Source organism: Canis lupus, chromosome 3 (genome assembly GCF_011100685.1).
Source record: "Canis lupus familiaris isolate Mischka breed German Shepherd chromosome 3, alternate assembly UU_Cfam_GSD_1.0, whole genome shotgun sequence".
Taxonomy (NCBI): domain Eukaryota; kingdom Metazoa; phylum Chordata; class Mammalia; order Carnivora; family Canidae; genus Canis; species Canis lupus.
The window spans coordinates 53,354,430-53,372,600 of record NC_049224.1 but is presented as its reverse complement, the minus strand read 5'-3'; the positions used below and the strand labels follow the sequence as shown (position 1 = coordinate 53,372,600).

The following is an 18,171-nucleotide window of genomic DNA, read 5'->3' as shown; positions in this document are numbered from 1 at the left end:
GTGTGTTTTGCTATTGCCTATTTCTGCTCTACAGAAAGCCTGATACATTCACTTTTGCCCAATGCCCACCAAAAAAGGAAACAATGTGGTAGGTTTATAATTACATGTGTAGCTTTAGCGAGAACATTCCTGAGAGAATTTCAATTTGGCTAGGGTTAATAAGAACCAATCCTCCGCTTACAGTGTTACCTGTCTGGTGAGCGGACGAATTTTCTACACAGCAGTTCCTGATTCCTTATGTTCTACAATTTGTTTCTTCTCCTCTCCCCACGAAGTCTCAGTGTCAGGCCCTGCAGCATGCATTTCTACTGTGATATGACCCCTTGCCCTACACCTCTGTGCCCTCAGCTAGGTGAGTTAGCAAAAGGCCTGGTAGGGCATCTTACCCCAGGACAGCTTGCAAAAACTGAACGATAGGTGGGAAAGACTACAGACCCTGCAAACCTATCCACAATACCCAAACTAAACATATCTCGTGTTAACTGTTCTCTCATTCATGTCCATTCCAATACCATTAGACATGAGGAAAATTCAGGCAAAAAAAAAAAAAAAAAGATAGGTCTTAACTATAACTTAACAAAAGATTGGTCTTAACTGCACCAAAAACTGCCCCACCTGTGAAAATTTTATAAAAGCATATGCCCATATGAACACATTATTAGGGATCCTCAACCCTTTCCTTAAGAGGGGCTGTGGAAGTGAGGAACCCAAAGTGTTGGTTATCTCCATGTTATAATTTAAGATAGAAACATCAGTAACCTACATATAGGTATAAGAAAGTCCAACAAAGTTCTGGTCTCTTCCCCATGATGACTGGTACTCTTTAGGAGATAAATCTCAAAACCTTTAAAAAAATGTTTTCTTGTTTTTTTTTAGCTTCCTGTCTTGCCGGTGCCTGGTCTACCAGTTGTGCTGATGGGGTGAAGTCACAGAGCCCAGGAAGCAAGAGATTCTCTTCTCAAGAAAGGATTTACAGCAGTGCTGTCCCATAGAAATTCCGGTAGTGATGGAAGTGTCCTTGTCTGTTATCCAAAATGGTAGCCACTAGCCACATATTGCTAGTTATTAAGCCCTTGAAATGTGGCTAGTGAGACTGAAGAACTGAATTTTACTTAGATTTAATGAATTAAAACTAAAATTAAAACAGCCACATGTGGCTAGTGGCTGCCATATAAGGCAGTGGAGATTTGAAACCATTGGAATGGGAAGTCAACACAAAAGGGAAGAAGGGGGACCGGCCACTCCAGCCACATGGCCGCAACCAACCTGGGGCTTTTTGTTTATTTTTCAAATCATTTTATTGAGGCATAATTGACATACAAATAATTGTACATATTTATTGTATACAACTTGATGAGTCTGGAGATAATTACACACCCAAAAAACCATCACCACGATCTATGCCATAAACATATCTATTGCCTCCAAAAGCTTACTACTATTATTATTTTACATGTGCAATAAGAACACTTAACCTAAGATTTACCCTCTTGGTAAATTTTTAAGTATATATATCAATATTATCTATAGGCACTACACCGTATGGTAGATCTCTAGGTCTTTTTTTTTTTTTTTTAAGATCTCTAGGTCTTAATTCATCGTGTATACCTGAAACTTTGCACCCCTTTGACTTCTACCTCCCCATTTCCCCCTCCCCCAGCCCCTGACAACCACCATTCTATTTTCTGCTTCCACGAGTCTATTTTAGATTCCCCATGTAAATGAGATCATGCAGTATTCGTCTTCCCGTGTCTTGTTTCTTTCTCTTCCAGGTTCATCCTTATTGTTGCAAATGGCAGGACTTCCTTCCTTTTTTTTAAAGGCTGAATAATATTCCATTGTATGTATATACTACATTTTCCCCCCAGCTACCCATTGATGAACATTTAGATTGCTTCTATGTCTTGGCTATTATGAACAATGCTGCAAGGAACATGGGAGGGCAGGCATCCCTTTGAGATCCTGATTTCAGTTCCTTTGGGATGTATATTCAGAAGTCTGATTGCTGGATAATATGGTAGTTCTATTTTTAATTTCTTGCGAAAGTTCCATACCTGATTTTCCACAGTGGCTGCACCAGTCTACATTCCCACCAACAGTGTATCAATAGTCCCCTTTCTCTATATCCTTGCCAATACTTTCCTTTCATCTTTTTGATACTAGCCATCCTAACAGGTGTGAGGTGATACCTCATTGTGGTTTGGGTTTGCATTTCTCTGCTGATTAGTGATGTTAAGCAGCTTTTCATGTACCTGTTGGCCATTTGTAGGTCTTTATTTTTTTTTAAGATTGTGTTTATTTATTCATGAGAGACACAGAGAGAGAGGCAAAGACACAGGCAGAGAGAGAAGCAGGCTCCCTGCAGGGAGCCCAATGCAGGACTCCATCCCAGGACCTAGGCAGACGCTCAATCACTGAGTCACCCAGGTACCCCCCATGTATGTCTTCTTTGGAGAAATATCTATTCAGTTCCTTTACCCATTTTTTGATCAGGTTATTAGGTTTTTTTGCTATTAAGTTGTAGGAGTTCCCTTAATCAGTCAGGGCGAGTTTTGAAAAGAGAAAGCCCAAAGATGATTCTGCTCAGAAGGGCTTCCCACTAGGGCTCTTGTCCTTCTCTCTCAGACTTTCTGGAACAGTCAGGTTGGCCAGACTGAGGGGGGAGGGAAGGGCTAATCCACTTGACACAAAGCCTATGACCCATGAAAATGTTTTAATTTCTTTAAAATTAGAAGAAAAAAAAGAATTTTTAGGCTGAAGAAAATGTTTTCATATATAATATTAATACATTCATTTTTATGTCAACCCACCCATAAAATATAATTAAAAATATTTTTTTAATCAAGGAAGGAGCCTTGAAAACAAAAGTGCCTAGGACCCACCAAAGTTTTAATGTGTGTGTGTGGGGGGGGGCGGGGGTAGTGTGCTGCTTTACCACTGACAGCTCATCTTCGGCTCCCAGGTATCTAAATGGCCAACTCCCCTTTTGAATGCTCCCCCCAGAGGCCACAGATGAATTCCATGAATGAATGGGTTCAAGGGTTCCTTCTCAAACGGCAGAACCAAGGCTCCCCAAGTTCCCAGGATCAAAATAAGCTCCTGAACCTAGGCTTGGAAAGTGCCTCTCTACATTGTTACATACATGGGCAAAAGGCAGTAGGGAGCTGGGGAGGGGCTCAAGAACTGTGTGGGACGGCAGAGAGGGGAAATGTTATGTTCTAGAGTGAATTTATGAATCTTTACCACCGGAGCACCTGGGGGGCTTAGTGGTTGAGCATCTGCCTTTGGCTCAGGTTGTGATCCCGGGGTTTTGGGATCAAATCCCGCATCCGGCTGTCTGCAGGGAGCCTGCTTCTCCCTCTGCTTATGGCTCTGCCTCTCTGTGTGTCTCTCAATAAATAAAATCTTAAAAAAAAAAAAAAGAATCTTTATTACCCCTCTGATACTGACCCCCTAGAGGAGGAAGCATGGGCTCCGAGAGGTTGAGAAACTTGCTCACGCTCACACAGCTGGGATTCAACCTTAATGTGTCCTTGCTCTGACGCCCAAGCCTCGACACGGATCCCAGGAACCCCTTCCACAGCCGCAGCATAATGGGCGGCTTCAGTGCTGAGCATCCCGCCATCCCAGAGGGCTGTTCCCTTTTCTTCATTCCTGCTCCCTCCAGAGCCGATCCTATTAGGATCTCTCGGCCTCAATTTCCCCTTTATGCGTGTGTTGGGGCGGGGGTCTCCGTCCAGTACCAAGAAAGAGGAGGACGCGGCTCCCCGCACTCCCCAACGCCGAGCCCCCAGCCGCGGGTCTTCCGGGAGGCCCACCTCCCCCGCGCGCGCCGTCCCGCCGCAGGAATGGGGCTCGGCCCCTTTAAATCCCGCCGGGCCGGGCCGGGCCGGGCCGGGCCAGGCCGGGGCCGCGCCCTTCCTGGATCCGCCGCTGGGAAGCCGGTGCGCCCCTCCCCGCCGCCGTCCCCCGCGCTGCCCCCGCGCCCAGCCCGAGGCCCCGCGCGCGTCATGAGCCGAATCTACCACGACTGCGCCCTCCGGAACAAGGCGGTGCGGAGCGCGCGGCTCCCGGGGGCCTGGGACCCCGCCGCCCACCAGGGGTAGGCCCGCCGCCCTCTGCGCCCGCCTCCCCGACCCCGCGGGGCGCGCAGCCGGGCTCCGGGCTCCGGGCTCCGGGCGGGAAGGCGGGACCCTGCGGCTGGAGCGCGCCCCCTAGGACACAGATGCGCGAGACTCCCCCTGGCCCCAGGGCCCTCCCGACGCCTCAACGGAGCGCAGAGGCTCCGGCCTTTGTCGGTCCCCGCCCCCCGGCCGCGACTCTGAGCTCCTGCCGCTTGCCTCGCCGCCGGGTCCGCAGGCCCTGGCACAGGCCGCCGCTCTTCCCGCCCCGGAAGGGAGGACGCCGTGCGGGAGCCGGACGCGGGGAACCAGCGCGGGGCGGCGGCCTGGCGTGGCCGCGGGAGGGCTCGGGGCGCGGGGGGGGCGCGGGGGGGAACAAATGGGTCATTCCATTTGCAGGTACGGACACTGACGTATTCGGAGGTGAGGCGGTGGGTAGGGCAGGTGAAGTAGGAGTTTCCATTTTGGTCCCCATCCCTTCGATCGAGTCCCCACCCCTCTCCATTTCCGTGGCTCTACAAAGGGAAGCCCCAGGTTCTGCTTTTAAAATGCAAACTAGAAGCGGGAAGCGCTGATCTAGTTCCTCTCTGAGAGGGACCCGGCGATCTTGGGCTAGTCCTAAAACTTAGGAGTTTGGGTTTACCCACATCTAAGTGGATATGAATGAGAAGAGGAATAGAAAGTGCTTTTTAACAGGTGAAAAAGGAGGATACTTTATAGCAGCTCAGACCCCTCCCTCAAATTAAAATACAAAAATAAAATCCTTTATATTGAGTAAGCATTTAATAGTTTACAAACACCTTCGCTTACATGGTCTCATGCTGTCATAATCACAGAAGCAGAATGAAATGGCTGTTACTCTGAGGCTCTACTTACAGTAACCCCTTGCAGGAGGGGCCACAGCTTGGTCTTATAGCCCCAGAGGGAACCCCCTACCCTCTGTGCAGAGCCCCAGCCTTTGGGGCCTTGGGAGGAATGGAGGCCCCCATTCCTTTGTGCTTCCCCTTTTCTTTGTGGGAAGCACAAAGAAAAGCATTGCTCAGTACCAGGCCTGCTCAGGGTCCAGGCCTGTAGGAGACACTTCTGTCCTCAGTATAGACTTTGGCTTGGGACGTTGAACTTGTAGTTGTAGTTCTTCTCTGAGGTCTGACGGAACCAGTGAATCCCTTCTTTCTCTCTCATCCCCAGGGGAGAAGGCGTCCTGCTGGAGGGAGAACTGGTAGATGTGTCTCGGCACAGCATCTTGGATGCCCATGACAAAAAGGTGAGAGGCTTCCTTGGGGACTCCCACAGGGCACTGGCTTCACGGTCCTCACCCACCAAGGCATCTCCCTGTGCTTGGCTCTGCCAGTGCCCAGACTTGGGCAACTCACTCCCGGAGGGGTTTGTGGACAGGTAGGGGATGGGTTGAGAGACAGTAGGCCAAAGGGGCCCCTGGGTGGAAAGGGGTCAACTGAGATGGTGCTGGGCTGAGAACAGATGGCAAGGCCTGGGATCTTGCTGACAAGACAGACCAGCCCTAACCCCAAAGGCAGGTTTGGGGCCGGGATTGGGAGGGTTGAGAGTAGGAAGGGGTGAGGTGATTGGTTCACTGGCTGAGGTGTTGGGTGCTACAAGGCTGGAAGGTACTCCAAAGAGGTCCTGTCACTTCTGTTTAGAGTGCTGGGAGCCTTGCTGGATGGGCAGGATGAGTGGCTCTTTATTCTGGGAGGGCTGAGTGAGGGGGCAGATTCCTGGCTTCTGGTCTGGTGGTTCCCACTGCCCTAGGGCCTGATGGATAAGATCAGAGTGGGGTTAGCAGCATGTGGGGGGTGGGGGCGGGGGAGATCAGCAGTGACCTTCCCCTTTCTGGGTATGCCATCTGTTCTTGGGAGGTTGCATGTCCTTGGAATTCTTTTGGAATTGCATTATTTTAAATGTTCTGGTGAATTTGAGAAGGAGCCTTGAAGTTCCCCATTTGCAAAGTGGTGAATCTCTTGGCATGGGCTCGCTGGTTTTTGAACACCACTGTGTGTGGTTAAACACTTTGGAATGTTGGATTTTTATACAGCAGGTCAGTACTGTGGATCTGGAGATCCTTTTTTTTTTTTTTAAACAGATTTTATTTATTTATTCATGAGAGACGCAGAGACATAGGCAGAGGGAGGAGCAGGCTCCCTGCCAGGAGCCTGATGTGGGACTCAATCCCAGGACCCCAGGATCACGGCCTGAGCCAAAGGCAGACACTCAACCACTAAGCCACCCAGGAGCCCCAGACCTGGAGCTCCTTGTGCAGACAGGCAGGGACACTGGGGCAGGATGCAAGTTGCTGTGTGGGGGGCCTTTGTCCAGCCTACTTGGGAAGTCTATCTGGGGGCTTCAGTTCCCACATGGGTGCCTTCTCATGCCCTTGGGGTCATGCCCTCTATCACCATCTTGGGTGTACACAGACACCTGCTGTTCTTGCTGGTGTCGCTCTCCAGAGCGCTAGTTCTGAATTTCCACCCCCTTTCATATAGCGCCTGTCTACTGTGCTGACCACCTTACCTGTAAAGCTGAGCTCACCTCAGTGTCCCGGAGGCAAGCTAGAGGCCTGGTGCTACTCAGAGCCTGTTGCTGTCCTACAGCCCCAGGGAGAGCCTCTGCTCCCTCACCCCTTCCTTAGTATGCAAGTCAGCAGGGTGGACACAGCAATGCAGACAACAACCCCCCCCCCCCCCCCCCCCCCCCCCCCCCCCCCCCCCGTGCATGCGCTGCAAAGCCTGTAGTAGTAGCTCCAGCCTAATGTAGAGTAGTTGGCCTACCTCAGTTGCCCTCAGGGCAGAGCATTCTCTTAGCCCTGCCCAAACTTGCTTTCTCTGAGTTCTCCCTTCCTAATGATAAGGCAGTAGACCTTCCAGCCAGCAGTTGGCCACAGGCCTACAGACTTCCACTGTCTCTTCCTCCTCTCCCCTCTCCCCCAGGCCGGCAATGCCTGGTCCTATTGGCCTCCTACCTGGACCATCCCTTCCCCTGTCCTGCCCTTCCTCTTTCCACTGGCCTCAGATAGGCCTCAGGAACTTGGCCTGTCCTCATCACACCTCGCACCTGCCCCTCCTGCTTTCTGGCTGCTCCTAACGCTCATTCTTGCCCTGCTGCCAACTTGTTTCCTGAAAGACATCTCTGAGGATCTCACTGCTGCTCAAAAACCTTTTGAGATTCCTTCTTGTCTACCAGATAAAGTCTAAACTCCAAATACCAATTTAAGGCCCATCTCAAACTGATCCTACTTGCATTGCCAGCCTGGGCACCCATGATGGCTCTGAGCACCCTCTAGTTGTGGCTCAGACACGTATGCAGGACCTTGAATTTATTTCTTACCTGTCCCAGGCTTCTAATAGTCTCCCTACACCCTATATCTTGCAGTTGTGGGTTTCTTCACCCTTCGAGACCTTCCCTTTTATGTTTCTCCTATGAAGTGGATTCCTCTTCTTCAATCTTTGGGAGCATGTCATCCACCTACTTGGATTAGAGTAGCTGGCAAACAGCATTGACAGCACACTCCGTGTTTTACACTGGGCTTGCTCCTCTATCATCTCAGTGGACCTTTACAACATTCCTGAACATAGGATAACGTGCTATATTATCCCCTTGCCACAGGAGAAACTGAGGCTAGGAAGGATTTTTGTTTCAGGTCCCACCTATGTTGGAAGGGCACAGTCGTGGCCCTTACAATGCCCTTTCCAGGACACTTTGGCTTCTTTCACTCCTGTGTCACAGTATTTGGGGTTCTTGGTGCTTGGGTTATGGTTTTCTGTGTCTGGCTGGGTGGAGACTTTGGAGTCAGACCCAGAGTCGGCCATCTCACAGCTGTCTACATGGTTTATTAGGTGTGGCAGGTGCTGTACTAAGCACATGATTGGATTAACCCATAAATATTGATTGGAAGGGGGGCATCTGCCCAGCTTGAATATCTTTTGGAGCTGAGGTGGGATTCGGGGTGGAGGGAGAGATTGGAGATGGTTTGCAGTGGAGCCCTCCCTGTGGGGAGTGCGTGTGTTGGAGGGAACGGGGAGTGAAAAAGCCTCCTCTCTCTCTCTCTCTCTCTCTCTCTCTCTCTCTCTCGCCCCAGGAGCGCTACTATGTGCTGTACATCAGGCCCAATCGCATCCATCGCCGGAAGTTTGACCCCAAGGGAAATGAAATCGAGCCCAACTTCAGCGCCACCAGGAAGGTGAACACGGGCTTCCTCATGTCATCCTACAGTAGGTATCTTCCATCCTTCCTCCCTTAGGGCCCCCCTGTGGCCTTTCTGTGTCTCTGGGTTCTCTGGGCCCCTTGGAGTGTCTTCTCAGTGTGGGTGGCCTTGAAGTGTGTGTCTGGCCTGAGGGCCCCTGACTGGACTCTTTCCTGCCCACCATTCACTCAGAGGATCCCCAGTGCCCCACCTCAATCCCAAGGGCCTAACTGGCCTTCCAACTCCTGCCGATTCCCTCAGTCTGGCAGAGTCATCCAAGTACCTGGCTCTGGGGACTCACCACCTTTGTGCAGAGCCCAGGCCAGGCCCCTGGCAGCCTCCATTCTCTGGCCCAAATTCCCTTGAGATTCTGAGGCCCTTTGTGACCTCATCCATCTTTCCAATTGTGGCTCTACAAGGACCTGTTTGATGTCTGCCCCGTGGAAGGAGGTTTCGAGGTTGAAGGAGAATCCATCCATCATCCTGTCCATATTTCAGTTGTCTGTTCGTTCTCTGAATATTTAGATTTTTTTTTTCATGAGAGACATAGATAGAGAGGCAGAGACATAGGCAGAGGGAGAAGCAGGCTTCCTGCAGGGAGCCCAATGTGGGACTTGATCCCAGGACCCCAGGATCCTGACCTGAGCCAAAGGCAGACGTTCAACCACTGAGCCACCCAGGTACCCCCATTCTCTGAATATTTAATGAGCATCTGCCCTGTGCCAGGTCCTGAGCCACATGCCAAGGGTCCAGGGATGAACAACACTTAGACCTGCACTCGAGATGTCCTCAGTCTGGTAGAGGAGATGGACAGGCCGAGGACTGGAGCTGACTGAGAAGGGGCTCTGGGCCCAGGCAGGATGGTCAAGGGCTGCCCTGGAGAAGGGAACACTGTTATAGGATGCTGAAAGGAAAGTAGGAATCAGCAGGGTACTAGAGCTTGGAAGGGTGTTTCAGGAGGGGGTTGTGTGCCAAGGCATGCTGGGTGCTGGGGGCTCATGATGCAGGTGAGGAGAAGCCCTTAGGGAGGCAGGGGCCAGGTGGAGAAGGGCTCCAGAGTCGTGAGTAGTTCTAAGTAGGCAAGTAACATGAATAGAATAGTTTTTAAAAACAAGGGAGACCAGCAGGCCTGTTGGGAGCTGCGATGGCCAGAATAAGGGCCTGTCAGTGAGGATGGAGAGACTGGACAGACTCAAGACAGAGGAGGGACAGTGGCCTTGGAGTTTGGCGATGGGGAGAATGAGGAGGAATCAGGGATGACCTTGGGGTTTGGGCTTGGGTGCAGGTGTTGGGGGAAGAAGAGTTCTGCGTGGGATGTGTGGTCACACTTCTAGGCAAAGGTCAATGTCCCCTGAGGTCTTGGAAATACAGTTCTAGAACCCAGGAAGTAGGCTGGGCTGGCAGCACATGTTGAGGAGTCATGACACATTGCTAGTACTAAAACTGTAAAAATGGATGGAGTAGCCCAGGAGGCTGTTTTCGGGAAGACCAATGATGGGAGAATAGGGAAGAAGCCCATAAGGAGCAGAAGGGACCCCTGCAGGGGGCTGAGGGAGATGGGGAGCCTATGTGTCTCTGAGGCCCAGTGAAGGTGGCACGGGGAGATATGTAGGAGGAGGTAGCAAAAGGATCAGGTGCTGCCCGAGACCCAGTAAAGTGAAGACTGCAGAGGATCCAGCAGCCTCCCAGTGAAGGGCTCCCAGTGACTCTGATTGGGGGTGATGGGCGTCTGCAGTACTCGGTATCAGAGCCAGGATTCAGGAGGGCATGAAGGAAAGATCCAGTGTAGAGAAGAAGAGCCAGGTCCGTGAGGAGGGGGAGGGTGTTAGATCAGGAGCCCAGATGGAGGAGCTGGCTCTAGGCAGGAAGGGGACATGTGGTCCTTTGAGACAAACAGAGGGAAGGAGAGGAGGTTTCATATGCCTATGGGTAAATTGACAGGTAGATGCTGGCCAGGGACTAGTAGCCCCACCTCTGGCTTCTGTTATCTTGGGAAGTGGCGGTGAGGTGGTTCATCCGAGGGACATTGAGCAGGGTGGGGAATGAGGAGTAGGGCAATTTGAAAGCCCTTGGTGGGAGTGAGGTATCTGGGGAACCCCAGAAGCATCCCTGAAAAAGCTTGGGAGTTTTGAATGGAATCCTGATTGGAACAGGGTGTGGGCTCCATGGGTTTGATGTCTCCAGCAGAGCCCTGCCCCAGTCTCTTGGCATGGAGAGGGCACCTGCAGGACAGCCTCGGGTTGCTGAGCTGGGCTGGCTGTGCACACCTTTGTGAGATCTCAAGGCCTTGTGAGTCCTCCTGGCCCCGTGAAGCCTCACTTCTCAGTCTAGGACACTGGTCTCCCCCTCCCCAAGTCTCCAACCTGGGATCTGCAGATTTGGGACATTTTGGGGCAGGCAGATGAGGCTCTTGGAATCCTCCCTGAGCCTTGAGCTTTCCCAGGGCTGGGATGAGCAGTCCAATGGAGGGTATGGGGAGCGCCACATTTCGCTGCTCATTCCAGCAGACCCTAGCCCAGCAAGGAGACCCTAGAGCCTGGAGAGAACCCTGTCTAGTCACTGGAGACTCAACAGGGCGGCAGAAATTTATGGAGGGTTTGAATCCTGCCTCTTCCACTGACTAGCTGTATGACCTGGGGCGACTCACTTCAGCTCTCTAAGCCTTTGTTTTCTCTTGTGTAAAAAAAGGAGTAATTACAACATTTATACTCGTTGAGGGTTTACCACGTGCCAGACACTGTGCTAAGTGCTTTATGTTTGTCATTTCATTGACACCTCACGTCAGCCCTATCAGGTAGGTACCATTTTCACTTCTACTTGTCAGGCACAGAGAGAGGTTAAGTCACTTGCCCAAGCTCACGTGGCTCGCATGCAGATTTGCACCAGGCAGCCTGGTTCCAGAGCACATGCCCATTACCCCTCTGCCTGGAGTTCCTCGGTGAGTACTGGCACCATGGGGATGCAGAGCCCTACCTTTAGGTGGTTATGACTGTGTAAAACACTCAGGCCTCACCTGGTCTCCTAAAAGACCCTCTCTATGTGCTTGCTATTACAGCAGTAATGACCTCCTTCTTTTTTCTTGTCTTTTTTTTTTTTTTAAAGATTTTTATTTATTCATGAGAAACAGAGAGAGAGAGGCAGAGACATAGGCAGAGAGAGAAGTAGGCACCCCTCAGGAAGCCTGATGTAAGACTTGATTCCAGGACCCGGGATCACCACCTAAGCCAAAGCAGATGCTCAACTACTGAACCACCCAGGTACCCCAGCAGTAATGACCTTGTGCTGTGTGCCTGCAGAGGTGGAAGCCATGGGAGACACCGACAGACTCACACCTGACATGCTGAAGGCACTGGTACAAAAGCCAGAGCTGCTTGCACTGACAGAGAGCCTTACCCCTGACCAGACAGTGGCGTTCTGGATACCTGAGTCAGAGATGGAGGCGATGGAGCTTGAGCTGGGGACTGGAGTACGGCTGAAAACTCGAGGCGATGGCCCCTTCTTGGGTGAGCAGTACTGGCCTCACAAGGCCTCATGTCCCCATGGCCTGTAGAGGCTCCTCTACCCCTCCTGCTTAGAACTCAAGTGAGCGCACCAAGTCTGCTCATTCCTGCGATTTATTCCTAAGTCTCTGGACAAGTGCCCTGGGGCCAGCAGCCTAGACACTCTGAATCCTGGGGTGCCGCCCAATCCCGTGGGTTCTGTGGGTGAAGTCTCCAATCTAGGGCCTTGAGGGTCACACTCAGGGCCTCCTTGAGGGCACCCAGGCCTGAGAGAATAGTGGTATAACCCAGGCCTTGGAGACCCCAGCAGAGCAGGCCAGCCCCCACTACGTTTCCAAAATAGGGAGATGGGCCATTCAACTTCTTTCTTTCTTTCAGAGTCATTAGCCAAACTTGACGCTGGAACAGTAACCAAATGTAATTTTGCTGGTGATGGAAAGACAGGGGCATCCTGGACAGACAGCATCATGGCCCAGAAGTCTTCGGAGGGAGCCATGGCAGAGACCCGAGAGCAGGGAGACGGGGCAGAGGATGAGGAGTGGGTAGGTCAGGGGAGTTGACTGTGGAACTGGCGTCAGTATAGCTTATCTCTTGACAGGAGTTCTGGATGTATGGCCTGAGATTGGGTGTAGGACAGGGACACAGCACCATAAATTTTATGCTCCCAGCTTTAGTGGAATTCCATGGAATTCCCGAGGGTGTGTTAGCTTCAGGAAAATCTTTTCAGGGAATGAAGGGTGGCAACCTGAGACCTTTCTTTTTAGTGGGTCAGAACTGTGCCAATCTTCAAGAAAGTCCCAAAGGTTGATAAAAGCAAGATATGGAAAGAATGGACTATGGAGGGGAAACCAATGAAACCTGATGCCATGAAATCTCTAAACATTTTCACTTCAAGTGAATACATTAGACATGTTGTGGCAGCTGAGCTGAATGAGCATTTTTTTTCCTCCTTCATTCTGGGCTTCCTGCCCAAAGTGGCTGGAAAAATGGCTGGCTTGGTCCTTACTAGGGTTTTTTTGTTGTTGTTTTGTTTTGTTTTTTGCCAAAGATCAGCCCCCTACTTGAGCTCCAGTCTATCCACAGTTGATATGTTTTTCTGAAGTGTATTTCACCTGAAGATTTGAGTTGATGTGAAAAGGCCCCTAATTGAACATTTAAAACAATGTCACAGGGATCCCTGGGTGGCGCAATGGTTTGGCGCCTGCCTTTGGCCCAGGGCGCGATCCTGGAGACCCTGGATCAAATCCCACGTCAGGCTCCCGGTGCATGGAGCCTGCTTCTCCCTCTGCCTGTGTCTCTGCCCCTCTCTCTCTCTCTCTCTCTCTGTGACTATCATAAATAAATAAAAATTAAAAAAATAAAATAAAATAAAACAATGTCACAGAAAAATGGGCTATTTATCTAGGTGATGCAGATGATGACATTCACCAGAGAAGGCAGGGCAGGAAGTGTCTAGATTCCCATTTGTCTTAATAAAGTGAGTCTCAGAATGAAAAATAATTGGAGCTACCAGGCCAGCTCCCTGAGCCAGCTCTAACGAGGGGAAGCCAAGGAAGGTGGCTGAGGGTGCCACTGGTACCACTCAATTGAACCCTTGTTTATCTGATGATTTATAGGAGACTTCTATGAAATGTACTCTGTTAACGCCTCTTTACTTAACCCCTAGGACGACTGAAGTGAGTGGGAGTGAAGTGCCTCTGGTCCCACCAGCACTGCTGAGAGTCTCTTCCATCCACATCTACTCTAGAGCTCAAGGGAGCAGTCTGCCAAACCTTACCTGGTTCTTCCTACAGCTGCAATGGAATAACCTTTGAATAAGTGCTGCTAAAATCAAACCTAAGACCATGACATGAGCAGTAGTGCCATGCTTTGGCTCATGGAGGGGCCCTCCCTTGGTGTGAGTCTAGATCTAGACATTTCCATGGTGGCCCTTGCCCTGAATAACAGCCTTGTTTCTAGAGGTAGGAAGTGGATGAGTCCTCCAGGTCCCCACCTCTCAGACTCTACAAGGCCACATTTTGATAACAGCTTTGTTGTTATTTTTTTGTACTTTGAGAATATTTTATGAGCGAGTAAATCTCCAAAAAAGGATTCTCTGCATTGACTGGGTTCTGTTAGGTGCAAACAGTCTTCAAGCCGAGCAGTGATCCTATGAGAAGGAAGCCATGACTTTTTGATCATGAACACTGCCTTGGTAGCTAGTGTGCCCACACAGATCTGTGACCAGATGTGGAGTTGAAATCCACATGTCCTAAGAATGGGCAGAGACTTGGTGGCATGGATCCTGCTGGCCTCAGGGACAAGAGAAGAAGGTGGTAAATGAAAAAGTATTGAGTCCCCCAGTGTATCAAACACAGCACTAGGTGCTTTCCATAATAATAATTCTAGCCACTGACTGTTGAGTAATTCCTGGTGCTAGCACACGTATCTCCCACTTTTCAAAAGTTTACATTATGACACTTGGCTTTTAGGAAAGAACTACCTTAGTACTTGTTTTTTCTAACCAAAAGAAATCTGCAGTGGGTTTTCATTTTTATGAAAGAAGGGAAAAAATGAAAATAGCATTCAGCATTTGTTTTGCAGGGAGCCGTTATAGAGTCTGTATGCACCCCAAGTAGTGAGAATGTCTCCACCAGTCACCGTCCTAGGGAACTATACTCAAGCATCAAGCCTCCATAGCTTTGAACTGTGTCTGAGCATCTGTGCTTTATCTCAATTGATTTTGTGCATGCATTAGCAAGAGCTGCCCTAAGGTTTCAGAAAAGCCTAAGAAGGCTCAAAAAATTTTCCCTGTAAGTTAATGGTGATTGCTTCTCCACTGTCTCTCATTTCAGTTTACAAAAAGTTTCATAGGAATGCTGTACTTTTTTGGATAGTGGGGGAACCCATATTTGCCAAGTGCTTGCAATAGCCTACTTTAACTGTCACTTTTAACCCATGAGGTACATGTGATTCTTTTTCTTTTCTTTTTTTTTTTTTTTTCATATGATTCTGAAGCTTAGAGTCTCTATCCATAGTATATGGAGGTGAGGAATTTAAACCCAGGCAGTCATATTTCAAACTCTATATTCTTCACTGGGTTATTCTGCTTCCACATGTAGACTACAGGAGAGAAAAGAGGCTTCAGAGAGGTTAAAGCAACTTGCTCAGAGTCACAGCTAATAAGTGGCACAGCCAGGATTCAAATCCAGAGCTGTCGGGATCCCTGGGTGGCGCAGCGGTTTGGCGCCTGCCTTTGGCCCAGGGCACGATCCTGGAGACCCAGGATCGAATCCCACGTCGGGCTCCCAGTGCATGGAGCCTGCTTCTCCCTCTGCCTATGTCTCTGCCTCTCTCTCTCTGTGACTATCATAAATAATAAATAAAAATAAATAAAATAAAACAAATCCAGAGCTGTCAAAAACAAAGTTCATGTTCTTCCCATCCCCACCCCCACCCCCACTGTCCTTTGCTTCCTTGGCCTACAGAAGGACATTGGACACAGGGGCCAGAGGAGTCCTGGCCCTGTGAAGTGGGGTTATATTCCTAGACTTTAGGAAACTTGCCTAACCCCTTAACTGCTGATCTGCCTAGGATAAAATTGGTCCTATTGCTGTTGGCAGTTGAGCAGGTCCTATTATGCTTCCAGAATTTATTATCATGGTTCCAATTTTCATTTACAGTCTTGCATATTGGAGGCTGGGCTTGACAATATGGCTGTGAGGGTTGGGATTCACACTTCATTGAGGCCACCTGAACTCACCAGTCACTGGACTGCACTGTTGTTGCTCTTTGTTCAGATCCCTGTGACCTCTCACCTTGACTATTACAGAAGCTGCGCCCCTGGTGTCCTGTGTCTGAATGGGGCCAGTTAGCTGTTGAGCATGCTGGGGCCTCAACCATGGGTGTGGCCAGGGAAGTGGTTAAACAGCAGGAAGACTGGAGATACTGATCTGGCGTGGAGATACCCAGTGAAGGCATCCTGCTGTCCAAAGCACTGTGGCCAAAGGATGTGACAAGGTTAGGTAGGTAGGCCACCATCCCAAAACAGGAGGCCCAGTGTGTCAGTGGGGGAAGCCCTAGGGAACCAATGGACTTGGTGTCCTGGGAGGATCGGGAAGAGATGAAAGGAGGGAGGGAGGAAGAAAGGAAGGAAGGAAAAAGCCTTTGTGGCTGGAGCTCAGAGAATGGGTGGAGTTAGAGGTTGTTGAGATGAGGCAGGAGATCGGGCATGGCATTTTTAGCATGTTAAGTATTTTAGGACTTTATCCTCAACTTCCTAGAAGCCAGTGATTCTGGGGAGAGTGATAAGATTTGATTTGTTTATACCAAAGATCACTTGACTGCAGAGAAACTGAAGGCAATGAGCCCCACTGGTAGACTGTCACAGTGAGAGGCTGGAGTGGTTTGGTGTATAGTGGCGGGAGTGGAGATGGAAAGAAATCCAGGTAGACAGAGGAGGAAAGGGACTTCCCAGCAAGACAAAAGTATCTGCCAAGCCATGGAGGTGGGGGAGTGGCTCGTTCCTTGAATATGCAAGTTCTGTACATGGTGGTTATACCACACCTACACATAAAATTTGATAATCCTTTTTAAAAAATTTTTATTTATTTATGATAGTCAGAGAGAGAGAGAGAGAGGCAGAGACATAGGCAGAGGGAAAAGCAGGCTCCATGCACCGGGAGCCCAACGTGGGATTCAATCCTGGGTCTCCAGGATCGTGCCCTGGGCCAAAGGCAGGCGCCAAACTGCTGGGCCACCCAGGGATCCCTGATAATCCTTTTTCAATTAATGTTACCTAATCACTTTCCATATTGCCACACAGATTTCATAGCCATTGTTTTTTAAGATTGACTATCATTTAATTGCTCTAACATGGTCCAATTTTGGGGTAATTAATTGATTCCTCTTTAGAGCTAATATAATTAATGTGTTAGTAACTGTTTTAGATTATAAAGTTCCCTCAATATCACCCATAGAACCTCCCTGCACCCCCAAATCCCCCACCACCATATTTTTGTATTTTGTGGTCATTTCTTTAGGGACAGATTTGCAGGAGTCACATTACAGGGAGTCTAGGAGTTTTTTTTGTAAAACTCTTTTTAGGTTGTCAAATTGCTTTCCAAAAGGGTTATTCTAAATTATAATTTCACCAGCACTGTAGGAGAGGACCATTTTCATGCTCCCCTTACCAGAATTGGGTGTAATAACATTTAAAAAATGATATTTGATAAGGTAAAAACAGTACTTTAAAGTTAATACTTTGTGATTAGCCTTTCCCCCCAATTAATACTGAGCTTAAGCATTTTTTTCATGTTCATTACCTAAGTATGTTTCCTCTTTGCTTACTCAGTTTCATTGCCTGTTTATATACTGAGGGAGAAAGTCTTTCAGTTATTTACATTTTAAATATAACCACTGACCATTTTAAGAAGTTCTTTTCCACTTTTAAAAAGTTAATCTTTTTACAAACAACTCTTTATATAGATATATCTATTGATTCTTTGTGATTTTTATTGCACCTAAGCTTATATTCTCTTTTCAAATGTTACTCAGTTTCAATTTCTTCCATTATCACCTGATTTTACATTTAGGTCCTTAATTAAAGTGAGACAACTAAATAGCTTATTTTCAAATTGGTAAGCAGTTATTCCAGCATATTTGTTGGATTCCTTCTCACAAGTTATGATGTGTCCTATAACACATATTAAAGTTAATTTGTACCTAAATTATTATTCTATTTTAATTAGTCTCCCTATATATAGTGACAATTTGAAGCATTATAATAGGTTTTAATAGTTGGTAGAGCTAGGTCCCCTTCATTATTCTTGTTTTAGAATTTTCTTTAATATTTCTCCTCAACATTTGAAACATTTTTTCAAGTTTCAATGCATATTTATTGACTTGGGATTTTTTTTTTTTTAAATATGCTTCATGCCCAGGGTGGAGCCCAATGCAGGGCTTGAACTCACCACTCTGAGATCAAGCCCTGAGCCGAGATCAAGAGTTGGCTTAACCAACTGAGCCACCCAGGTGCCCTTGGGCTATTTTTTTTTTTTTTGAGTTAAAAAGTCTGGCTACAAGAGTAATACATATTAGTTTAGAAAATTCAAAAAGTGAAAACCAGAATTTCACTGTTTATTAACTTATGTACTACTCAATCATATGCCATGCATTGTTCCAAGTGCTTACAAACAGTAACTAATTTTGTGTATACAACCATCTAAGTAGAATAATTTTTTTCAAGTGGAAAAGTTTTATAGTAAAGAATAGTAGTTTTGCAGTAAAGGAAACAGATACTATGCCAGTTTTACAGATGAAGGCACTTGACCAAAGTAGGCAGTGTTGTTACAGTGACCTACGCTCAACACTTTGC

General features: G+C 48.5%; 1 protein-coding gene and 1 long non-coding RNA gene across 2 annotated transcripts; one reads left to right on the top strand and one right to left on the bottom strand.

The window, feature by feature from the left end:
• Positions 1–3,949: 3,949 nt before the first annotated feature.
• On the top strand, positions 3,950–13,860 carry ARPIN (actin related protein 2/3 complex inhibitor). Its single transcript, NM_001252380.1, has 6 exons — positions 3,950–4,102; positions 5,310–5,385; positions 8,212–8,344; positions 11,613–11,819; positions 12,195–12,358; positions 13,483–13,860. Exons 1-6 carry the CDS (start codon positions 4,011–4,013, stop codon positions 13,489–13,491), a joined length of 681 nt encoding a protein of 226 aa, NP_001239309.1. The 5' UTR covers positions 3,950–4,010; the 3' UTR covers positions 13,492–13,860.
• Positions 4,886–8,665, bottom strand: LOC111095225. Its single transcript, XR_005357072.1, has 2 exons — positions 8,528–8,665; positions 4,886–5,322 (listed from the first exon to the last, which is right to left on the bottom strand). It is a non-coding gene; the product is annotated as an uncharacterized LOC111095225 (long non-coding RNA).
• Positions 13,861–18,171: the final 4,311 nt, after the last annotated feature.

Coding starts and splice junctions, on each gene's coding strand:
- ARPIN (NM_001252380.1), top strand. CDS start 4,011: ATGAGCCGAATCTACCACGACTGCGCCCTCCGGAACAAGGCGGTGCGG. Junction 5,386..8,211: donor TGGATGCCCATGACAAAAAG/GTGAGAGGCTTC, acceptor CTCTCGCCCCAG/GAGCGCTACTATGTGCTGTA. Junction 8,345..11,612: donor CTTCCTCATGTCATCCTACA/GTAGGTATCTTC, acceptor GTGTGCCTGCAG/AGGTGGAAGCCATGGGAGAC.